Here is a 22,690-nt window from a genome sequence, read left to right on the forward strand (position 1 = left end):
TATGTGCTCAAGTCCCTTTAGGTTCCATAAACAATAAACTCCAATAGATAAAAAATGTTTTCAGTTGAATGACAAAACAACTAACAAAAGCCAGCACTAAAGTGTTCTGCAAAACTGGAAAATAAAAAGGAATGGCAATAAAGCTTCTGCCCCCATTCACAGCTCAGTGACACATGCGTTCTCTCTTACGTCCCCTCCAGCAGGCCAAAAGCAGCGCTTTGTGCAATCCCACCCTCAGTGGATAGAAAACAGCACTGTTCATGTAGTATAATGCAGTATAATATTAAATGAAGTTCACTTGTTTGGACAAGACCATTTTAAGGTGACTGAAAGGCGGGCTGGAAGATTGTGCTCAGTGTTCTGAAACAAAAATCAAAATACCATCGATGCTGGAAATCGGAAATTAAAACAGAAATTGCTGGAAACACTCATCAGGTCAGGCAGTGTCTGTTGAGAGAAGAAGGTAACGTAAATGCTTCAGGGCGATGATCTTTCGTCAAAAACAAATGAAAGATAAAGCAACCTGAAACGTTAACCCTACCTTCCTCCATCCACAGATGCTGCCTGACCTGCTGACTGTTTCCAGCATCTTCTGCTCTTGCGTCAGATGTGCTGATTCTGCGCTATCCTCTGTCCCTGTCCTGGGCCACTGGCGTCCATCCGATGAACTCTTGTTGTATTTGTGGAGGTGAGTAATGTGTATTCTGGGACTTTAAAGCCCTTCACTATGGTGCATGGCTCAGAGTGAACTCCATACTGAAAACCTGCAACCTGCAAGCATTGAGCCAAGGCTGACATTTGAAAAAGAGAAATTTAAAAGGGTCTCGGGAAAGGGCAAGGCAGTAGGGATAAGGTGATTGCTCTTTCAGAGAGCTGGCACGTGCAAGACTTGACAGTCTTCTGCTCTACAGATTTCATAAAGTGGACAAAAAATGACCTACAGTACAAACAAGACCATTGGTCATGGTCCAAGGTTACTGATTTACATTTTCCGCAGAAGAGTGCACAGAATTGCAGAATGCAACTCCCAGAACACTGGTAATAATCTTAGATTCCCATGTAATAAATACTGAATTTGAACTATTCAGTCATTCCAAACCAGTGCCCCGATTATAAATACTTAAGAATCACAAAATACAGTTCACAAAACACTGGCAAACTTACTGCCATTCCAATAATATAATGTAACTTTATCAACCATTCGTCCAACTTTATGCAAATATCAAAATATGATCTTCGTAACTGATGCCAACACCTGCAGCTGTGTATTTAATATTTAGCCAAATTAATTGAGTGCGGAGAGCTTAAAGCTATGTGTTTTAAGATAGCTAGCTTTACTTTGTGCCAGCTTTAAAGGGAAGGGGGCAATAGAGTTGTTTTTTTTTGTAGCAGCTATTGAAAAATGTGTGAATTTAAATTTGCAAATTATATTGAAGTTACAATGCATTTTTTCCCCTCCATGCTTAAATTGCCCAGCACCGCACTGTCTTAACAGTACAGGCAGTTTGACTTGCAGCTGACAGGCCACTCACTGAAACTGTTGCGTGTCATGTGGATGAAGTATCACAGCTCTACAAATAACTTTACTTGAATATACATACCTGATCTATTAACAGTGCCTTCTTATTTTTAGAGAGATGATAGGCTGTGTAAGATCCCTGGATTCCTGCTCCAATAACTATCGTATCAAAGTCGTTGATCATGCTTCGATCAGCCATCTTCCTCTGACTTTGGCAAAAGTTCATTTAGCTGTAAGGGAGTCACGTGTCTTCTAAAGGTAAGATGTGAGTCATTGATTGAACAACGGACAGAATTGTAATTTCTGCTGACTCAGATATGTAACATTTGCATAGTTATTAAGACTAAAGACAACTTTTTTGTGCTTTTGTAACAGACGTAAGCTCCGGGAGTCGGAGGCATGTTAATGAACAACTGACTCGACCCAGTAAAGGAATCCTGCTGACAGCAAAGGGAGAGCATTTGTGCTGAATCAACAGCGTAGTCATCTGGCTCTCTCGAGACATTTTGCTGCTCTTTTTGCTCTCCTCCTTTCCTCAAGGGGGTTTCTTTAGAATACAAGAGTGATAGATCACTTAAAAGCACAAAAATGTAATTTGGTGTTGGGAAGAAAAACGGGACATGCTGACAGAACAGGAAAGGACAGGTTAACATTGAGTTTTTTTTTCCTTTACAGATGCTGACAGAGCGTATTTCTAGAATTTTCTGTACTTATTTCATATTTCTCACATTTGCAATTATATTTCCTTTGGGTTGGCGTTAGATTTATTTTAAATCCCTTTTATAAAAAAGAAATTAGTTCCTGGGATGTGGGCATCGCTGGCAAGGCCAGCATTTATTGCCCGTCCCTAATTGCCCTCGAGAAGGTGGTGGTGAGCCGCCTTCTTGAACCGCTGCAGTCCGTGTGGTGAAGGTACTCCCACAGTGCTGTTAGGGAGGGAGTTCCAGGATTTTGACCCAGCGACGATGAAGGAATGGCGATATAGTTCCAAGTCAGGATGGTGTGTTACTTGGAGAGGAACGTGGAGATGGTGGTGTTCCCAGTAGACTATTGGACTAGAATCCCAGTGGCTTTGCTATTCAGGGATCTGTTTAAACACTTTTTTGAAAACACCAAGAATATTCTTTTTATAATATAACTTCTACAAAGCAGAGTTGTTTCAGTCTTTCTTTGAATTTATGTTAATAAAGGGAAGGGGGAATCTATGGAGACCTGGATCAGTCAGATAAGGATTTTTAATTTAAAAGTGTTTCTTGTTGCTGCTGCCGAAGAAAGTTTTTAAATTTAAAGGAACAAGCTCTGGATTGACCCCTGTCAATTCCAATGCTCTTCAGAGGTTTTAAGGCTTGAACATTTTTTCCTCAATAATATTTTATAATTGCTGGAGATAAACACAGTAACCCTTGTAACTTATTTCATTAAATTTGTTTTATTCCTTTAATGGAAAATCAAAATACAAACTATAAATTCCAGCTGTCTGTCTTCTATAGGCACTTTTACATCGTTCAGACAAATTAGCTGTAAATTTGGTCTTTCATTATGCCAACACTGTTTTCCTCCCCGTTTTAGATCTGAAATACAAAGAAAGAAAAAAGAAAGAAAGACTTGCATTTATATAGCGCCTTTCACGACCATCGGACGTCTCAAAGCGCTTTACAACCAATGAAGTACTTTTTGGAGTCACTGTTGTAACAAAGGTCTAAAGCTATTCCGAATGCACCTTTTCCAAAAATTTCCAGAGGAAATATGCCCCAGATCGCTCAAAGACTGCACCCAGTAGCACTCTCTGAAGGGGACAGGAGAGTTTTAAATTTGCTGTCAATAGACTTGTTTCCGACTGACCACGATCGAGGGGGTGTGGCTCTTTGTTAGAATGTCTTTATCTGTTTCGACTGATATCCAAGAGTTTTAATGAAAGACTTGCATTTATATAGCACCTTTCACCACCACCGGACATCCCAAAACGCTTTACAGCAAATTAAGTACTTTTTGAAATGTGGTCACTGTTGTAATGTAGGAAACACGGCAGCCAATTTGCACACAGCAAGCTCCCACATGCTGTAATATGATGATGACCAAATAATCTGTTTTAATGATGTTGATTGAGGGATAAATATTGGCCAGGACACCAGCAATAACAGCTTTGCTCTTCTTCGATCTAGTTCCATGGGACCTTTTTCGTCAACCTGAGACGGCAGATGGGGCCTCAGTTTAATGTCTCATCTGAAAGATGGCACCTCTGACAGTACAGCACTCCCTCAGCACTGCATTGGAGTGTCAGCCGAGATTTTTTTTATGCTCAAGTACTTGGAGCGAGACTTGAACCCACAACCTTCCGACTCAGAGGTGAGGGTGCTATCCACTGAACCGCATCTGACACATAGATTGCATTCAATGACCAATGAGATGTTCCCCAGAAATTAATCCTGAAATTTTACTTGCAATTATTCATCACCCTTGGGAAATTAAATGAAGTGGGCTGACTCCATGGTATTGCAATGTATGATTCCTCAGTTGGAAATAGATGGCCTAATGGGTCAACAGTCATTTGTTTCCTGTGTCAGGCTAAGCCTCGTGATGTCAATTTATTTGACAATCAAACACCCAGGAAAATTTCTGTATAAGTCGGGTTCAACGAACTAGCCTTTCTTTTCCTGTCCTTCATTTTGGTTTGTTTTTATGCTCACGTATCTGAGCTTGGGAGGGAGCAAACCTATAGATATATAAAGAGAAAAAGGTTAGTAAAGACAAATGTAGGTCCCCTGCAGTCAGAATCAGGAAAAGTCATAACGGGGAACAAAGAAATGGCAGACCAATTGAACAAGTACTTTGGTTCGGTATTCACTAAGGAGGACACAAACAACCTTCCGGATATAAAAGGGGTCAGAGGGTCTAGTAAGGAGGAGGAACTGAGGGAAATCCTTATTAGTCGGGAAATTATGTTGGGGAAATTGATGGGATTGAAGGCCGATAAATCCCCAGGGCCCGATGGTCTGCATCCCAGAGTACTTAAGGAGGTGGCCTTGGAAATAGCAGATTCATTGACAGTCATTTTCCAACATTCCATAGACTCTGGATCAGTTCCTATCGAGTGGAGGGTAGCCAATGGAACCCTACTTTTTAAAAAGGAGGGAGAGAGAAAACAGGGAATTATAAACCGGTCAGCCTGACATCGGTAGTGGGTAAAATGATGGAATCGATTATTAAGGATGTCATAGCAGTGCATTTGGAAAGAGGTGACATGATAGGTCCAAGTCAACATGGATTTGTGAAAGGGAAATCATGCTTGACAAATCTTCTGGAATTTTTTGAGGATGTTTCTAATAGAGTGGACAAGGGAGAACCAGTTGATGTGGTATATTTGGACTTTCAGAAGGCTTTCGACAAAGTCCCATACAAGAGATTAATGTGCAAAGTTAAAGCACATGGGATTGGGGGTAGTGTGCTGACGTGGATTGAGAACTGGTTGGCAGACAGGAAACAAAGAGTAGGAGTAAATGGATGCTTTTCAGAATGGCAGGCAGTGACTAGTGGGGTACCGCAAGGTTCTGTGCTGGGGCCCCAGCTGTTTACATTGTACATTAATGATTTAGACGAGGGGATTAAATGTAGTATCTCCAAATTTGCGGATGACACTAAGTTGGATGGCAGTGTGAGCTGCGAGGAGGATGCTATGAGGCTGCAGAGTGACTTGGATAGGTTAGGTGAGTAGGAAAATGAATGGCAGATGAAGTATAATGTGGATAAATGTGAGGTTATCTACTTTGGTGGTAAAAACAGAGAGACAGACTATTATCTGAATGGTGACAGATTAGGAAAAGGGGAGGTGCAACGAGACCTGGGTGTCATGGTACATCAGTCATTGAAGGTTGGCATGCAGGTACAGCAGGCGGTTAAGAAAACAAATGGCATGTTGGCTTTCATAGCGAGGGGATTTGAGTACAGGGGCAGGGAGGTGTTACTACAGTTGTACAGGGCTTTGGTGAGGCCATACCTGGAGTATTGTGTACAGTTTTAGTCTCCTAACTTGAGGAAGGACATTCTTGCTATTGAGGGAGTGCAGCGAAGGTTCACCAGACTGATTCCCGGGATGGCGGGACTGACATATCAAGAAAGACTGGATCAACTGGGCTTGTATTCACTGGAGTTCAGAAGAATGAGAGGGGATCTCATAGAAACGTTTAAAATTCTGATGGGTTTAGACAGGTTAGATGCAGGAAGAATGTTCCCAATATTGGGGAAGTCCAGAACCAGGGGTCACAGTCTAAGGATAAGGGGTAAGCTATTTAGGACCGAGATGAGGAGAAACTTCTTCACCCAGAGAGTGGTGAACCTGTGGCATTGTCTACCACAGAAAGTTGTTGAGGCCAATTCACTAAATATATTCAAAAAGGAGTTAGATGTAGTCCTTACTACTAGAGGGATCAAGGGGTATGGCGAGAAAGCAGGAATGGGGTACTGAAGTTGCATGTTCAGCCATGAACTCATTGAATGGCAGTGCAGGCTCAAAGGGCCGAATGGCCTACTCCTGCACCTATTTTCTATGTTTCTATATTTCTATAACCTGTGATGGTGTGTGCTGCAAAGTGCAGGTGTGGACATGTGTCCTGGGTCTTGGCTCACAGTCAGTTGACACATCTAGAAAAAGACTCTCTATGGCTTTCCTCATGAGAATTTCTTCCTCACCAGTGTAACACTCAAAGTCCAGCTCTACCACCTGTGGTTGATATTTCATGGTTCTTGGGAGCTATCTTCTCCTGAAAGTAGAGTAAAAGAATCAACAAAAAAAATCGCAGTTGTTAAGATGACATATAGTAAGAGCTAAATGTCAACTTGATGGTTGAACTGAACGTGATGATGTTTATATGTAACAGTCAGGCATATTAGATGAGAGGATTCTTTTGGATTGAATGCTTGAAAGGATGTAAGTGAAAGACCAATTCTTGAAGGGTAGGGGTGTAAAGGGCATTCATTGTAAGGTTTGAAAATACTTTAAGACAGTGTGAGGGTGAGGTAATTGGAAGTGGCGCTCTCTGTGAAGGTAAGAACATGGTCCTGTATTATCTATCCTACATTGCTTTCTTGTGAGCCGTGCAGTGGAGGAGACATTAAAATAGGTGCACCCTCCCACCGCCCCCCCCCCCCCCCACTACCCTTGGGTTACTATTCCTGGGGTCTCCGGTGCTCGTTGTTAAAGAGCAATCTTCCATTCAATTTCATTTCTTCAAGGACAATCTCTATGGTGAACTGAACCACTCTTTGGTCTACTGCACTCCTTCCAGCAAATTTTTCACCAGAAGATTCTTTGATGTAGAATTTCTATCGGGTGTTCCCGATCTCTTAACATAACCCTGGCAGTGGATCCGAGTAGGCCATTTCTCCAGAGTTTTTGTTGATCTTCTGCCCAAGTTATAGTGGGAGATGAGGAAAACTCCCACTCTTCCCAGTGTTTCAGAAATTGTTCAATATCAATGCCTGCCCATTTAAACTACTGCATTGTTTCAAATCCTGCAGCAATATGCAATTCCAAGTCAGCTCTGGGTCCTAAGCACGCCTGGTTAACTGGGCATGCAAGCGGGCTGACAGACGCTGACAGGGGCGATATCTACAGCTATTAAAGGGACACACACATCAATCAGAAGTTTGAATGGAAGGGTTTGGACTGGTTTTTAAAATATTTTTTATTGCTGCAATAGATGTGAAAAGTTTTTTTTAACCAACTGTTTTGGGAGTGCTGCTGGATGCCTGCAAGGGCTCGGATGGTAAACGAAGGCCTTTGAGAAGACAGAACATGCTGCCAGTACTCAGCAGGTCACGCAACATCCGTCTTGGGTCGACATGCTGCCTGACCAACTGAGTATTTGCAGCATTTTATGCTGTCATTTCACATTTACAGCATCCGCTTGCAAAGGGAAGAGGAAGACGCAGAAGAGGAGGAAGCTGAAGAGGAGCAATCAGATGGAAGGTTGCATCCCAGACAGCCCCTTTGTGGCCAGCATATCCAGAATGAAATCAGCTGCCTGTAGTCGCATTGGCTGGGCAGGATGCATTTCTTGGGTGTGTGAAATGAGGATGGCACAAGAGCGGAGTTGTGCTGCCGAGAAGGCGGGAAGCATTCCAGAAGAAGGATAATGTACAAGGATACCCGCAATTTGTATCCTTTCAGCCCCACCGCTAGCCAGGGGCTCAGGTGTGCCCCCGCCAAGAGTGGCCTGCACCCTCTCCTAGAAGGAGGTGAGGTGAGGCTAGGAATGGGGATGTGCCTCGTCATTAGTGCAGATTGTTGGTAGGTGAGTGATTAGGGGTCCGGCATCGATCAGTGTGTGGGGCTAGTGGTTCAGTTGGTAGGTGACATCTTTTGAAGATGCATTCACTGACCTTGAGCAGTGTTCTGAGGTCATGAAGCATCTTTGGACACTGGAGCCAGGTGGTGGGGGCAACACTGCTGGCAGTGATGGCCTTGGTAATATACTCCCACATTGTTTTTTCTGGAGGGTTCACTGGCCCCTGTGGGTAGAGGGCCAGCCTTGCAGTGTTGACCCCCTGCACAAAGCTGCAGCGCTGCGTGTGAGACCCTGGGTGCCCCTTCCCTGGCTTGCTGAGCCATTTGTGGTAGTGCTGAGGCAGTTCTCCCATATGCAGTTTAGGAAGGTAATTCAGCTTTAAGTGCTGAATACTGACATTTGGAACTCCTTTTAAATATTGATTATTTGTTAAAAGACAGAAAGGGCGTAAAAATGTATTGAATCAGTGCATTTTATTTTCCCTTGCTTCAATGGGCATGGCCCTTTAAATTGCCGAGCTCCTCACTGCCCACAATGCATTGCGTGCTTCACAGCCTCGCGCACAGACGCTCAAGTAACGCTGCACCTGCACAACAAATTGGTCCCGCATCCCTCGTGCAATGCCACCAGGACAGCGTTGCACCTAAGATTAGCGCTGTGCTGCCTACCACAATGCACCCGCCCCCCCCCGGCACCAATTTACCTTGTTTAGCGTGGTGGCCATTTTGGGCGGCCGTTAGCGAGGACACAGACTGCTTTCCAGGCGAGAACGAATTTTCCCCCCAAGGTGTCTTATTCCTCATGCATTGCTTTTGTTTTGTGTAGTCTTGAGCTCATATATAGCTGTCAGTTTTTGAGAATGCTTAGTGAGTGCTGACAATCAGCTTTATATTGGAAAATACTGACTGGGAAGTTTATTAGGATGTGTGGATGGATGGGTCTGTAATTAAATTTGTTCTGAGTCGGCTGGCACCCAAAATCTAATGGTGATTTGCAATATATTTCTTCAGTTATATTCAGAACATCACAGTGAACACTCATTCTGTTTAAGGATTATTATTTCTATTCATTTTGTAAATCAGAAATATAATGCATGGATGTTTGCACTAAATCTTTATGGAGTAGGAAATTTAACCTTGAATGCAAAATTGATGCAGTTGGAAGAAGGCCATTCAGCTTTTATTATTATGCTCTATTTACAGCTACACAATGTTACTTTTCATTAGTTGGTCCACATAGGACCTTCTAGAACTTCTGTTTGGCCCGAATATTTCAAGAGCACAATAAAGTATGTTCCCAGTATTGAATCGCGTCCATTTATCCAATTCAATTATTGACGGCTCTCACCAGTGAGAGGCTTTCCTACTAATGAAAAGAAGATCTGGTAACTGAAAGAAACTAAACACCAATCCACAGTTCAAGAAACGGTGCACCATTGCATTCAGGGTTTAATTTATCCTTTTGGCCTTCCACAGAAGAGGAATAGGAATATCTAAAAACCATTGGCGGAAAGGTCGCGAACCAGAGGGCACAAATTCAAGGTGAGTGGCAAAAGAACCAAAGGCGACATGAGGAAAACCTTTTTGTTTCGCAGTGAGGGGTTAGGATCTGGAATGCACTGCCTGAAAGGATGGTGGAGGCAGACTCAATCGTGGCTTTCCAAAGGTATTTGGATAAGAGGTTGAAGTACCGGCACAGGCAGAGACCATCGACCAATGGAGAAATGGAGCATGGCACTGCTTTGGGAATACATAAAAAAAACAAGAAAAAAATTGTTGAATTAGGTCATTGAGTAAACTGCCCAGCAATGGCAGGTTTCTGAAGGGGGATATGAGCATTGAAGACTTCTCCAGCAAGATTTGGGGGTATTATCCTCAGAGAATTAGATTTTGCTAATTTATTTGCTGCATTTGTACAATTTTTATGGAGTCTTTATTAGAAGGTGAGGCAAGTACATTTCTCACTTGTCCCCATGACAGATCTGGGTGAGGTGAAAAATAAGATTAAAAAAAAAAACCACAGCCAATTAGGGGGAAAAAATCTGGAAAATTCCTTGCCTAAAGGGATCAGCAATCAAAATTAGTCCAGGAGACCACATTGACCCTGATTTGTATTACTTGGTACCTACCTCTTGTATGACATGATCTCCACCCCTGCCAGAAACATGTCCAGCTCTCTCTTGAAGGTATCCAATGCATTAGCTCTCTCCACAAAAGCTGGCAACTTTTATTCTACAGGTCTATTATTCTCTGAGAAAACCGCCTAACATCAAATCGACTTCTGCCCTTGCTTAATTTATACGCGTGCCCTCTAGTCTTCCCCAACCTATCTAAGTGGAATAATTTGTTAGCATGCACACAATCTCGTCCCTTCGTTATTTTATAGACCTCAATCAAATCGCTCCTGAGTCAATACATCTCTAAAGTATATAGAGACAGCTCTTAAGCCTATCCAAATAGCTAAGGTGTTTTAAACTGGGAATTATCTTTGTGGCTTTACTCTGAACCTTTTCCAAAGCTTCAATATCACCCACCATGTGAATGCAATATTCTAAATGAGGCCTAACCAAGGTCTTATACAAGGACAAAATGGTATGTTTTGTTTTCTAATGAATAGTTCTGCGATGCAGTCCAGTATGTTAAGTATTTTAGATATATTGCTTCACAGAATTGGCCGTGAACCTTTAGAGAGTTATGAACTATGATACCAAGAACCCTTTCTTTTATTAAAGGCTTCAGTTCTGTTCCCTGTGAGGTGTATGTATATTTAGCGTTGATTCTGCCCACATGCAAAACACTGCACTTGTCCAAGTTAAATACTATTTGTCAAATGCGGGCCTATTCCTCCAACATATCGAGATCTGCTTGCAGTTATTTAGTCTCCTCCGCAGTTCTAATACTCGCACATCTTCTGAAAACATGCGGATCATCCCCCGACACCCACATCTAGCTTATTAATGTAGCTCGCAAAGAACAAAGGTGCTGACTCCGATCCTTGTGGGACACCACTGGTAACCGGTCTCCAAGCATATCTATACCCACTGATAACAACTTTCTATCTACGGCCATGCAGGCAATTTTTCATCCACTAGGAGCTTCCCATCAGAGCCACAAGATTCTGTCGTGTAGAGTAACCTATTGTGAGGTATCTTATCAAGTGCTTTCTAAAAATACAGGAAGACAATGTCTACTGGGCTACCCTCATCCACTAACCTGGTGACTTCTTCAAAAAATGTAGTCAAATTAGTCAGACATGGCCGCCTTCTCCAGAAGCTGTGTTGAACGTCCCTGAAGGCACTTTCACTGTCAAAATGATCAAGTAGAGCATCGCTTGGATCATTTGGAAATTAGAGGTCCTTCCAGTCCAAGGAAACAGTCCCTGAGTCTAACGAGCTGTTAAAGATGTGGGCAAGCAGCTCGCAAAGCATGTACCCCATCTCTTTAAGACCCTCGGATGGTTATCATTGCAGATGCCTCTCGTGTTGCCACATGATCACGTGCTGCAGTGAAGACAACCATACAATTTATGACATCAATTATGTGGGTGATGGTATCACATAATCAGAGGTGATCCATGATCCAGACCATCTTCTACTGTCGTATGCAAGGAGCCAAATGAATACGCCACACTTTCCTGTCGTGTATCGGCTTCAGTTACAACGCAAGTCCACTAAGGGCTGATTTGTGCAGTAACTCAGGAAGGGCACTCCAGCATGTTGGCCTTACATCAGCTGACCCCTTATTCAAAGCTGCCATTCTTTCATTAGCACCACTCCTCTGCTTCCTGGTGCACGTCACTACCTACCTCTCTGAGGTGTATGCATTTGATCCAAGTGTGCAGGATATTGCTTAGTGCTCCAGTGCATGTTGCTCTTCTAGATCTGCTCAAGGTTGATTGTATTCTCCTTGTTCCATAAGGAGAGCAGATGGTACTTTTATGAGTAAATAAACAGAATTATCCCTGTGGGTTCTGCACTGTTTTTAATTGCTGCATCATGTACGCAGCCACAATCATTGTATATGGATGAGTTCATGGGTCATTTTGAACAAATCATGGAACCATGTGAAGAGTAAGTCATGTGACAAGTGCTTCATTTTTTTCCAACCTGCACAAATTCCACAACTTCAAATATCTCAAATACCTGAACAATATGGTATGTTGGCCTTTATTATAAGAGGATTTGAGTATAAGAGTAGACATATTATTGCATTATATAGGGTGCTGGTGAGACCACACCTGGAGTATTGTGTACAGTTTTGGTCTTCTTACCTAAGGAAGGATATACTTGCCATAGAGGGAGTGTAACGAAGGTTCACCAGACTGATTCCTGGGATGGGAAGACTGTTCTATGAAGAGAGATCGAGTAGACTAGTTCTATATTTTCTAGAGTTTAGAAAAATGAGAGGTGATCTCATTACAACACACTAAATTCTTACAGGGCTTGACAGGGTAGATGCAGGGAGGATGTTTCCTCTGGCTGGGGAGTCTAGAACCAGGGGTCACAGTCTCAGAATAAGGGGTCGGCCACTTAGGACTGAGATGAGGAGAAACTTCTTCACTCAGAGGGTGGAGAATCTTTGGAATTCTCTACCCTGGAGGGCCGTGGAGGCTCGGTCTTTGAATATATTCAAGACAGAAATTTTTGAATAGTAAGGGAATCAAGGGATATGGGGACAGTGCGGGAAGGTGGCGTTGAGGGAGAAGATCAACCATGATATTGAATGGTGGAGCAGGCTTGAGGGGCCGAATGGCCTACTCCTGCTCCTAATTTTTATGTTCTTATGTTCTTAACAGCTTCCTTATATAGACTTAAATTGCGCTCTGGACGTTTACCACATTTTGTACCCTGTGTTTTCCGATTATATCAACTTTATCTTCAAGCAAAAATCAGCAGAGATTGAGGCGTTGGGAAGTGGCCCACTGAAATTGTTCGCTGCAGTGCAACCTTCCCACCCCGCCCAATCACAGCTTGTACTATGTAATTTGCATAACTCTAAGTCACTTTGAATAACTTATTTGCTAAAATCTTGCTGACATTTTTCGACGTCACTACAGTGATTTTTGGCAAGTATATCTCTTACAAATATTACCCACCAGCATGCATGTCGTGTGTTGCCTCTTTATAGTCATATTCATGTGCTGCCCAAGGGCTCTTCCTTCAAGGTAGAGTTCTTCAAGGGAACTTTTGCCTGTCCATTGAGGAATACTCACTGCCCTGCATATTTAGGGGCCAACCTTCCCCACCAACAAAAAGCTCTCGCAGTATCTGGTCACTGCTGTCAGGTTTTCTCACTGGCCAACGACACATTCTCTACAACAACATCAAACTCTGTAGCTTGGCGAATAGAACATTCAGCATTTAGATCAGTTAAATTACTTCTTAGTTGCTTGAGGAATGTTAAAGGCTCATTATTGAAAGTGCGTCACGATTGGCTGATTATGTTTTTGTCATCGTTAATGAAATTTCATTCCCAGTAACTGCGTGTTTCGGTTGTGAACATTCCATTTACTTCAACCAAACATTTATCTCATTTTTGGCAAAAGAGGAATGTTGGCCACAATATTGGCGCACCTTGATTTTCAAAAACTAACCACAGTGATTACCCAGAAGAAGACTTTAGATTTGGAGGAAGAGGCATATTATTCAGTCTGCAGTAGACAAAAATATCAACCCGCGGTATATCCATACCACTTCTACCCACTTTCCTTTTAAGAACATGCAAACCAAATAGAAGTACAAAATTAAGACTGTAGTTACAAGTTGGTGTACTTTTGGTCAAATCACTAAAATGTACACTGGTCAGTAAGTGTGTGGTACCATTTATGACCTCTTGATGGCCTGCTTCTTCCAGACAGCCCTGAACATAGGCAATATCAGTGCTTGAGAGCTCTGGGGCCTATTTGTTCACACAACAATGCAGCGCATGCATTATAACCAGGTGTACTGAGTCATAGAAAATCAGTATATATTCACGAGGCATTATTAACATTTTTGAAGCAGGCTACTTAAATCCAGTGTTTGTGGTTAGTACTATCTCGCCTCTGGGTCAGAAGGTTGTGGGTTCAAGTCCCACTCCAGGTGCTTGAACACACAAAATCTAAGCTGACACTCCAGTGCAGTGCTGAGGGAATGCTGCACTATCGGAGGTGCCACCTTTCGGTTGAGATGTTAAACCGAGGCCCCGTCCGCTCTCTCAAGTGGACGTAAAATATCCCATGGGATTATTTCGAAGGAGACCAGGGGAGTTATCCCCGGCATCCTGGCCAATATTTATCCCTCAATCAATGTCACAAAAAAACAGATTATCTTGTCCTTAGCACATCGCTGTTTGTGGGAGCTTGCTGTGCGCAAATTGGCTGCCGCGTTTCCTACATTTCAACAGTGACTACACTCCAGAAGTACTTCAGTGTCTGGTATTCGTAAAAGGTGCTTATATAAATGCAAGTCTTTCTTTATTGGCGAGGCGAACTGCAAATTCTCCTACTGTAACTCTAATTGGTACTAATATAAATACAAAGTGAACATTGTATGTTAGGGCAGAGATAAAGTAGGTAGGGAAGATTTGAAAGATTGCTTTGATGGACAAGCATGGTGCCGGGTACTTGCATTCTATGATTGCTATTTTGCTAAAATAAGATAAGAGGAATTCATCAATTAGGTTTCTGATCAAAGGACTGTACAATCTCCTGGCATGAAAGCAGAGGTTACTTTAGGGTTAATCTCCTAAAAACAGGCAAGACACGAACATATTTTTCAAGATCAGTGTCAAAGACAGATGAGCTGGGCGAGCTGATTAAGGAGAATTTATATTCCATTTGTATGACTGAGATGTAATAAACATGTCGATCTAAACTCCTAAACAGGCATGGCAGGAGACATTTTACGGTCAGGACATGGCATGAGAGGGGCAAGAAGGGGTTGCCCGATAAAGCGCGATAGCCTCCTTACCAAGAGAGTAAGGTCCTGTAAGGTAGGTGAAAGCTACTAAACCAAACATGGTAGGAGCCAGTTTTAGAAATAAGACATATGAGAGGGATCGAGCAGTGAAGCTGACAAAGAAATTAGATTCTTAAAGCATGGAAGAGGGTCTTAAACACAGACGAAAGTTGGACTTAGTTTTAGTCCTATGGTTGCGGTGTGTTTTAAAAAAAAATTAACCTTACAGTACAACATCTCCCGTCATCAATTCCCCTCGGTTAACTTGGTCCTCACCCAGGCAATCCTTTCCACCCAACGCAACAACAGGAAAATCTGGCTCTGTCACTTAGACCATGCCGTACTTGGCTAACAGCCATGTTCCTTTGCAAACAATGGGTCATAAACTGCGCACTGTTTCTTGTGGAGGAAATGTTACACAGAAGAATAGTAAACGGACTGGAGATATCGTTCAAATAAAATAACCTGTGTAATCTGACTTGGTATTTTCCTGGATTTGAACTGATCTCCAACATTGGTCCAAGTATGGAATTAAATGTGGGAATAGAGAGATAGGGAAAATGAGAGCAGGAGGCTGGTCATCCAAAACCTGAGCAGTTTCACCAAGCCTAGTAGCCTGAAATAATCATTTGGAAAACAAAAGACACCTTGGAGAATGTGTGTGGCAGCGGGTACGGTAGTGTAGTGGTTATTTTACTGGAATAGCAAGAAAGACACCTGAATTAATAATCCAGAGAACCTGAATCAAAATCCCACCATGGCAGTTTCAGAATTCAGTTTAAAAAGAAATTTGGAAATGGAAAAACTGGTATAATTTTTTTTAAAAAGTGGCCACGGAGCTTTGGATTGTGGTAAAAAGCCCAACTGGTTCGCCAATGTCGGTTAGGGAAGAAAACCCACTGTCCTTACCCGGCCCAGCCTATGTTTGACTCCAGTTCCACACCAACTTGGTTACCGCGCAACTTTGCTCAGTTGTCAGGGCAATTAGGGATGGGCAATAAGTGTCGGCACCGCCAGTTATATCCACATCCTGAGAATGAATAAAACATTGTCCTGGGTTTTGGGAGCAAAACCAGGCCAGACTGGTGGTCTGACAACTTCCTTTCTCCACTGGCTCAGTGATCGATGTGAAATGGGTTGGGGGTGTCTCAGGAACTGTGGGAAATGTGGAGGGAGTAAACCATACTGGTGCAGAAGGCAATTCTCTTCTCAGATGGAGAGATAAGACTCATTGTTGAGCGAGATAAAGGAATCTTTACTCTGCATCGAGACATGCTACGCCTGACCTAGGAACTGATAGTAGCTGCTTATACCAGATAACGGCTCAGTTTTCCAGCACTGACATCCCTCACCTTCGCAAAAGAAAACTGACCTTAAAATCACATTAAGAGAGTATTTAAGTAACCTGCCCACCAGATGTTTTCAGTGTGAGCTGTGATTGGTGGCAGGAGAAATGGTCAATCTGTGAAATGTGTACCATCCACCAATGCACATATAACAGCAGATGTACATGGGCGCTATAGCTTGTATATAACTGATGCTTGTGTTGGCAGAGAATATATTACTTTATTTTGTTGTGGTTGAAGGTTGTGGGTTCAAGTCTCACTCCAGGAACTTGAGCACACACACTCCAGTGCAGTGCTGAGGGAGTGCTGCACTGTCGGAGGTGCCGCCTTTTAGATGAGACGTTAAACTAAGGCCCTGTCTGCTCTCTCAGGTGAATGTAAAAGATCCCATGGCACTATTTCGAAGCAGGGCAGGGAAGTTATCCCCGATGCCCTGGCCAATATTTATCCCTCAATCAACATTAAAAAAAACAGATTATCTGGTCATTATCAAATTGCTCTTTGTAGGAGATTGCTGTGTGCAAGTTGGCTGCCGTGTCTCCCACATTACAACAGTGACTACACTCCAAAAGTACTTCATTGGCTGTAAAGTGCTTTGAGACGTTCGGTGATTGTGAAAGGCGCTATATAAATGCAAGTCTTTCTTTCTTTTCTTGCCCACTATTCTAGTGGAGGCATTAACGGAATTAAAAAGTACGGGTTAATTAATACCTGTGGCAAAATGTCCAAGGGAAGTCATGCAAATACGATTTGCATTCATCGGCAAATTATCACCGTCAATAATTTCTAGATATATATGCAGATATGGTTCCTCCTTTTCCAAACTCAAATCACATGCAATAAAAAGATCCTTGGAGTGATCCTTCTCATCAATCTGCATTTTAATATTTTTGTCGATAGATGTTTAAAACTTAAAATGATTATTGAATTGCACCTGTTTTGCATTCAATTCATGACCGAGCCAGATGCCAAATTTAATTTATGGTGAAAATATAAGAAGATCTCAGTGTAAACCTGCAGACGGATTTGTGCTGTTCAGGAAGCCTTTTTGTTCAAACGCCCTCTGTATATAGGTTAACAATTCAAAAGCTAGAATTGATAAAAAATGATTCTGCTAAATCTTATTCTGAGCACATATTTTTATACCCAATGAATGCCAGTGATGTAGAGTGTAGTGAGTGAGAGGACCACAAAATTGCTAGTTTAGTCAGGTGCAAGTATTCTTTACACGCTCGCTTGTACAGGTCTGGGATGATTACTAGGAAATTACCTTGCACATAACACTGAAAATTGAAGGCAATATGTAAACTGCGATTGGTAGTACATTTGAAAATGGATGGACTTCTGGAATAAATGGAGCAAAAGCCATAAACTGGAACTGGAGCAGTGGTTCACTTCCTGCCAGCAGAGGTTTGAAAGAAATCCGTCAACAGTACTATTTATGGCAAAATAGCGCATTCACATCAAATATATCAAACAGAATTTCAGATTCCTATAAAGGACAGTTTTTCTGGTAGTTCTACCAGCTGCTCTCCCATCAGCAGGAATGGATTAATGGGTTAGGAAGTTAGAGAAATTTTACAAAATAAAAATGATTTGAATTATGAATAGTGGTTTTTTCTCAATTCTCAAGATTCCCCTTGCAATGGTTCTTTTTTGGGATCTCTACGTTTCGGGGGCCCTCCCAGAGGGCTGTGGAGGCTCAGTCTTTGAGCATATTCAACATAGAAACATAGAAAATAGGTGCAGGAGTAGGCCATTCGGTCCTTCGAGCCTGCACCACCATTCAATAAGATCATGGCTGATTATTCCCTCAGTACCCCTTTCCTGCTTTCTCTCCATACCTCTTGATCCCCTTAGCCGTAAGGGCCATATCTAACTCCCTCTTGAATATATCCAATGAACTGGCATCAACAACTCTCTGCGGCAGGGAATTCCACAGGTTAACAACTCTCTGAGTGAAGAAGTTTCTCCTCATCTCAGTCCTAAATGGCCCACCCCTTATCCTAAGACTGTGTCCCCTGGTTCTGGACTTCCCCAACATCGGGAACAATCTACCCACATCTAACCTGTCCAGTCCCGTCAGAATCTTATATGCTTCTATGAGATCCCCTCTCATCCTTCTAAACTCCAATTGATCAGGCCCAATTGATCCAGTCTCTCCTCATATGTCAGTCCAGCCATCCCGGGAATCAGTCTGGTGAACCTTCGCTGCACTCCCTCAATAGTTCTTCCTCAGATTAGGAGACCAAAACTGAACACAATATTCCAGGTGAGGCCTCACTAAGGCCCTGTACAACTGCAGTAAGACCTCCCTGCTCCTATACTCAAATCCCCTAGCTATGAAGGGGATTTGCCTTCTTCACCGCCTGCTGTACCTTTATGCCAACTTTCAATGACTGATGAACCATGACACCCAGGTCTCGTTGCACCTCCCCTTTTCCTAATCTGTCGATCTCAAGACAGAGATCTATAGATTTTTGAATATTAAGGGAACCAAGGAATACGGGGACAGTGAAGGAAAGTGGAGTTGAGGTAGAAGATCAGCCATGATATTGAATGGTGGAGCAGGTTCGAGGAGCTTAATGGCCTACTCCTGCTCCTCATTCTTCTGTTCTTATATTTCTCAGGTTAGTTTTAATGTGATGAGGGCAAAAATAATTTGGCTGTGAATTGAAGGTGTGGTGGGATGTGTGACAAGAAGAATAGTCTTGCCCTCTTATAAACAATATTATAACGTCTCTTGTTCCTCCTAAATTCCAAATACACCATCCGACATACTCTTCCTCGCTATATTAAAATCAAGATGAAGTCATCTCCCACTCAGTCATTTTTTCCCTCAAAACTGGAATTTTCTTCCTTTCTCAGTCTAGCCTCTAGTCTGCAGATCTTTAAATCCAAGCTGAACATCATCTAGTCACTATATCTCGATTTACCGGATTTTCTCGCCGACTGCTTTCACCCTTAGAGCTGTCCGACACGATAGATTTTGGCCGTGCTCCGAAATTTCTCGATTTAAAAAAAAATCATCCTGTCCTCAACAGCGACAGTAGTTTATCGTACTGTCTTATTGGAACAATTTGCTGGAACTAACTAACCCAAAATTTGGAAGGTATACAGTTTTATTGGGAACAAGCTAATAGCTCCGGCACATTCTGGTAGCAGCTGGTCGACTATTTAAACTTAGGATGCGACTGCAGCCAGCGAAATTCAAATCGTTGCGTGTGCACAATTTGAGTTTTTTCAGTTGTTCGCGAACTGATTGTCGCCATTACAAGGAAGACATTTTGAGAGAGAAAGGAGGGGAAGGGATGGTCGAAAGAGATCGCTACTGCCGAACACAGCCACGTCGGGAAAAGAAAGCCGCAAAACACAGCAAACATCGATTTTTATTCATTTTCTTCTTCTTTCCCTTCACAAGGAGCTCGCGCTCCATGCAAATAAATCTCCGCAACCAAGACTAATTCTTCGCAGTCCTTCAAGGAGGTGTCTGACACATTTTTGGAGAACAAGGTGATGGCGACAACAACTTGTATTTATATAGCGCCTTTAACATAGTGAAACGTCCCACGGCGCTTCACAGGAGTATTATAAGATTTAAAAAAATTGACACTGAGCCACGTAAGTAGAGATTAAGGCAGGTGACCAAAAGCTTAGTCAAAGAAGTAGGTTTAAAGGAGCGTCTTGAAAGAGGAAAGAGAAGGGGAGCGGTTTAGGCCGGGAATTCCTGAGCTTAGGGCCTAGGCAACTGCAGGCACGGCCACCGATGGTTGAGTGATTATAATCAGGGATGCTCAAGAGGGCAGAATTAGAGGAGCGCAGAGATCTTGGGGGGTTGTGGGGCTGGAGGAGATTACAGATAGGGAGGGGCGAGGCCATGGAGGAATTTAAAAACAAGGATGAGAATTTTGAAATCAAGGTGTTGCTTAACCGGAAGCCAATGTAGATCATCGAGCACAGAGCTGATGGGTGAACGGGATGGTGCGACTTAGGACACGAGCAGCCGAGTTTTGGCTTACATAGGGTAGAATGTAGGAGGTCAGCCAGGTGTGCATTGGAATAGACAAATGGAAAATAATATTAATTATTCCAGAAAATAATGATAAACACCTTTAGCTCACATAACATGTGCTGATGGAACACAATCTGGGATAATGCTAGGGCCTCCGGCTTCTGATGCATGCTCTGAGTGCTTCATCTATTGCAGGCCCGAAAACAGGCCAAAACCAATTTCTACCCGAAACATTGTTAATCACTTGCACACAAAACCCGTTATCAATGGAGATCTTCATTGACACGCAGAATAAATGGGATCTGTATTATATTAGCAAAAAGGTGGTCTTTAATGGGTTAAATTGAGGACACAGAAACAATATTTAAAATAATGAACTCTATTATCTGTCAATTCCTTTTACCATTGAAATTTGTTATATGTTAGGCATTAGCTCTTAGATAGTTAGAATAACAATTTTTTTTATGAGTATAACATTCTCAAGTTTTTAGTTTGTTCAGATAATCCGACAAATGCTATGGCATACTTTTGCTTTCACTCATTCCTTCCTTTCCCCATTACCAAACTCCCTTATCGTTGGATAAAATAATTCTATTGCATTAGCGCGATATGGAGGAAGGCATTTGAATTGGACAGAGCTAAGCACAACGGAACTATGGTCCAGCATGTGCATGGCACGGTTAATGTACACAGAATAATGTAGCCATTCATGTAAGACTGGTAAGGCTGCAGAAGTGTGTTTCACAATGTATTCCAATCCACTTTTATAAGATTGCAGTTGCAACTGAGATTATTACACTCTGTCTGCGCTTGTTTTCTGCATGCTCTCGGCGACGAGACTCGAGGTGCTCAGCACCCTCCCGGATGCTCTTCCTCCATTTTGGGCGGTTTTGGGCCAGGGATTCCCAGGTGCCGGTGGGGATGTTGCACTTTATCAAGAAGGCTTTGAGGGTATCCTTGAAAAGTTTCCTCTGCCCACCTGGGGCTCGCTTGCCGTGTCGGAATTCCGAGTAGAGCGTTGTCGCCGAGAGCATGGAGAAAACAAGTGCAGACAGCGGAAGGAGCGTGCGGCAAACCAGATTCCCCACCCACCCTTTCCTTCAACCACTGTCTGCCCCACCTGTGACAGAGACGCTAATTCCCGTATTGAACTGTATAATCACCTGAGAACTCAGTTTTAGAGTGGAAGCAAGTCTTCTTCGATTTTGAGGGACTGCCTATGATGATGATGGTGCTTACACTCTGCTCAGGAGGTTACTTTGACTATCATGGGAGATGAATTTTCTGCAGATTAACACTGGAGACACAAGGGTCGGCTTAGAATCTGCTCCGTTTAGTGGCTTAACTGATGGGAAGCTTGATTGCAATCTGTTCGGGATGTTAATCTGCAAGGTGGCTAGCTTGCAGTCTGTCATCCGAGGCTCTGTGGTAGCACACAGGTCCAGCCCCACTCCAGAGATTGGACCACTTAATCCAGGCTAACACTTCTCTGCAGTGGTAAGGGAGTGCTCTAGTGGAGGTGTTGACCATCAGATGAGATGTTAAACTGAGGTCCCAATTGCTCTCTCAAGTGGACATGAAAGACTCCATGGCATTAGTCGAAGAAGGGCAAGGATTTCTCCTATTGTCCTAGACAACATTTAACCCTCAGTCAACATCACGAAACACATTATCTGGTCATTTATTTAATTGCTGTCTGTTGGACCTTGCTGTGCGCAAAATTGACCGCCACCTTTCCCTACATCATCATCATAGGTGGTCCCTCGAACGAGAATGACTTGCTTCCACACCAAAAGGGAAGAGTTCACAGATGTTTCAATGAAGGACCCGATATTCCAGTCCTGAACTCCAGTGGTTGAAGATGCCTGTGCATGGACTTTTATAATGCGTGGTGTTCGTTGCACACCAGCCACCACACATACTCGACAGAGCTAGGCCTTTATTCAGTGGCAAGGGTTAACCAGGACGACTGTAAATCTACTCTGCTGCACGGACCTAGTGTGCATACATATCAGGAGAAGTCATAATGGGGAACAAAGAAATGGCAGACCAATTGAACAAGTACTTTGGCTCAATATTCACTAAGGAGGATACAAACAACCTTCCGGATATAAAAGGGGTCAGAGGGTCTTGTAAGAAGGAGGAACTGAGGGAAATCCTTATTAGTCGGGAAATTGTGTTGGGGAAATTGATGGGATTGAAGGCCGATAAATCCCCAGGGCCTGATGGACTGCATCCCAGAGTACTTAAGGAGGTGGTCTTGGAAATAGCGGATGCATTGACAGTCATTTTCCAACATTCCATAGACTCTGGATCAGTTCCTATGGAGTGGAAGGTAGCCAATGTAACCCCACTTTTTAAAAAAGGAGGGAGAGAGAAAACGGAATTATAGACCGGTCAGCCTGACATCAGTAGTGGGTAAAATGATGGAATCAATTATTAAGGATGTCATAGCAGCGCATTTGGAAAGAGGTGACATGATAGGTCCAAGTCAGCATGGATTTGTGAAAGGGAAATCATGCTTGACAAATCTTCTGGAATTTTCTGAGGATGTTTCCAGTAGAGTGGACAAGGGAGAACCAGTTGATGTGG

General features: G+C 42.8%; 1 protein-coding gene and 1 long non-coding RNA gene across 2 annotated transcripts in view; one reads left to right on the forward strand and one right to left on the reverse strand.

Annotated features, from left to right (window-relative positions):
* Window positions 1-1,759, reverse strand: part of pipox (pipecolic acid oxidase) — a 100,052-nt gene extending 98,293 nt beyond the window's left edge. The window contains exon 1 of the mRNA XM_070858085.1: window positions 1,602-1,759. Within this exon, the coding sequence (XP_070714186.1) occupies window positions 1,602-1,745 (144 nt within the window). The 5' untranslated portion in view covers window positions 1,746-1,759. The remainder of the gene's footprint in view (window positions 1-1,601) is intronic.
* The window catches only part of LOC139226992 (uncharacterized), a 51,610-nt gene continuing 30,557 nt past the window's right edge, over window positions 1,638-22,690 (forward strand). The window contains exons 1-2 of the long non-coding RNA XR_011587346.1: window positions 1,638-1,777; window positions 3,682-3,865. This is a non-coding gene — a long non-coding RNA (uncharacterized lncRNA). The remainder of the gene's footprint in view (window positions 1,778-3,681; window positions 3,866-22,690) is intronic.

Source organism: Pristiophorus japonicus, chromosome 16 (assembly GCF_044704955.1).
Source record: "Pristiophorus japonicus isolate sPriJap1 chromosome 16, sPriJap1.hap1, whole genome shotgun sequence".
Taxonomy (NCBI): Eukaryota; Metazoa; Chordata; class Chondrichthyes; family Pristiophoridae; genus Pristiophorus; species Pristiophorus japonicus.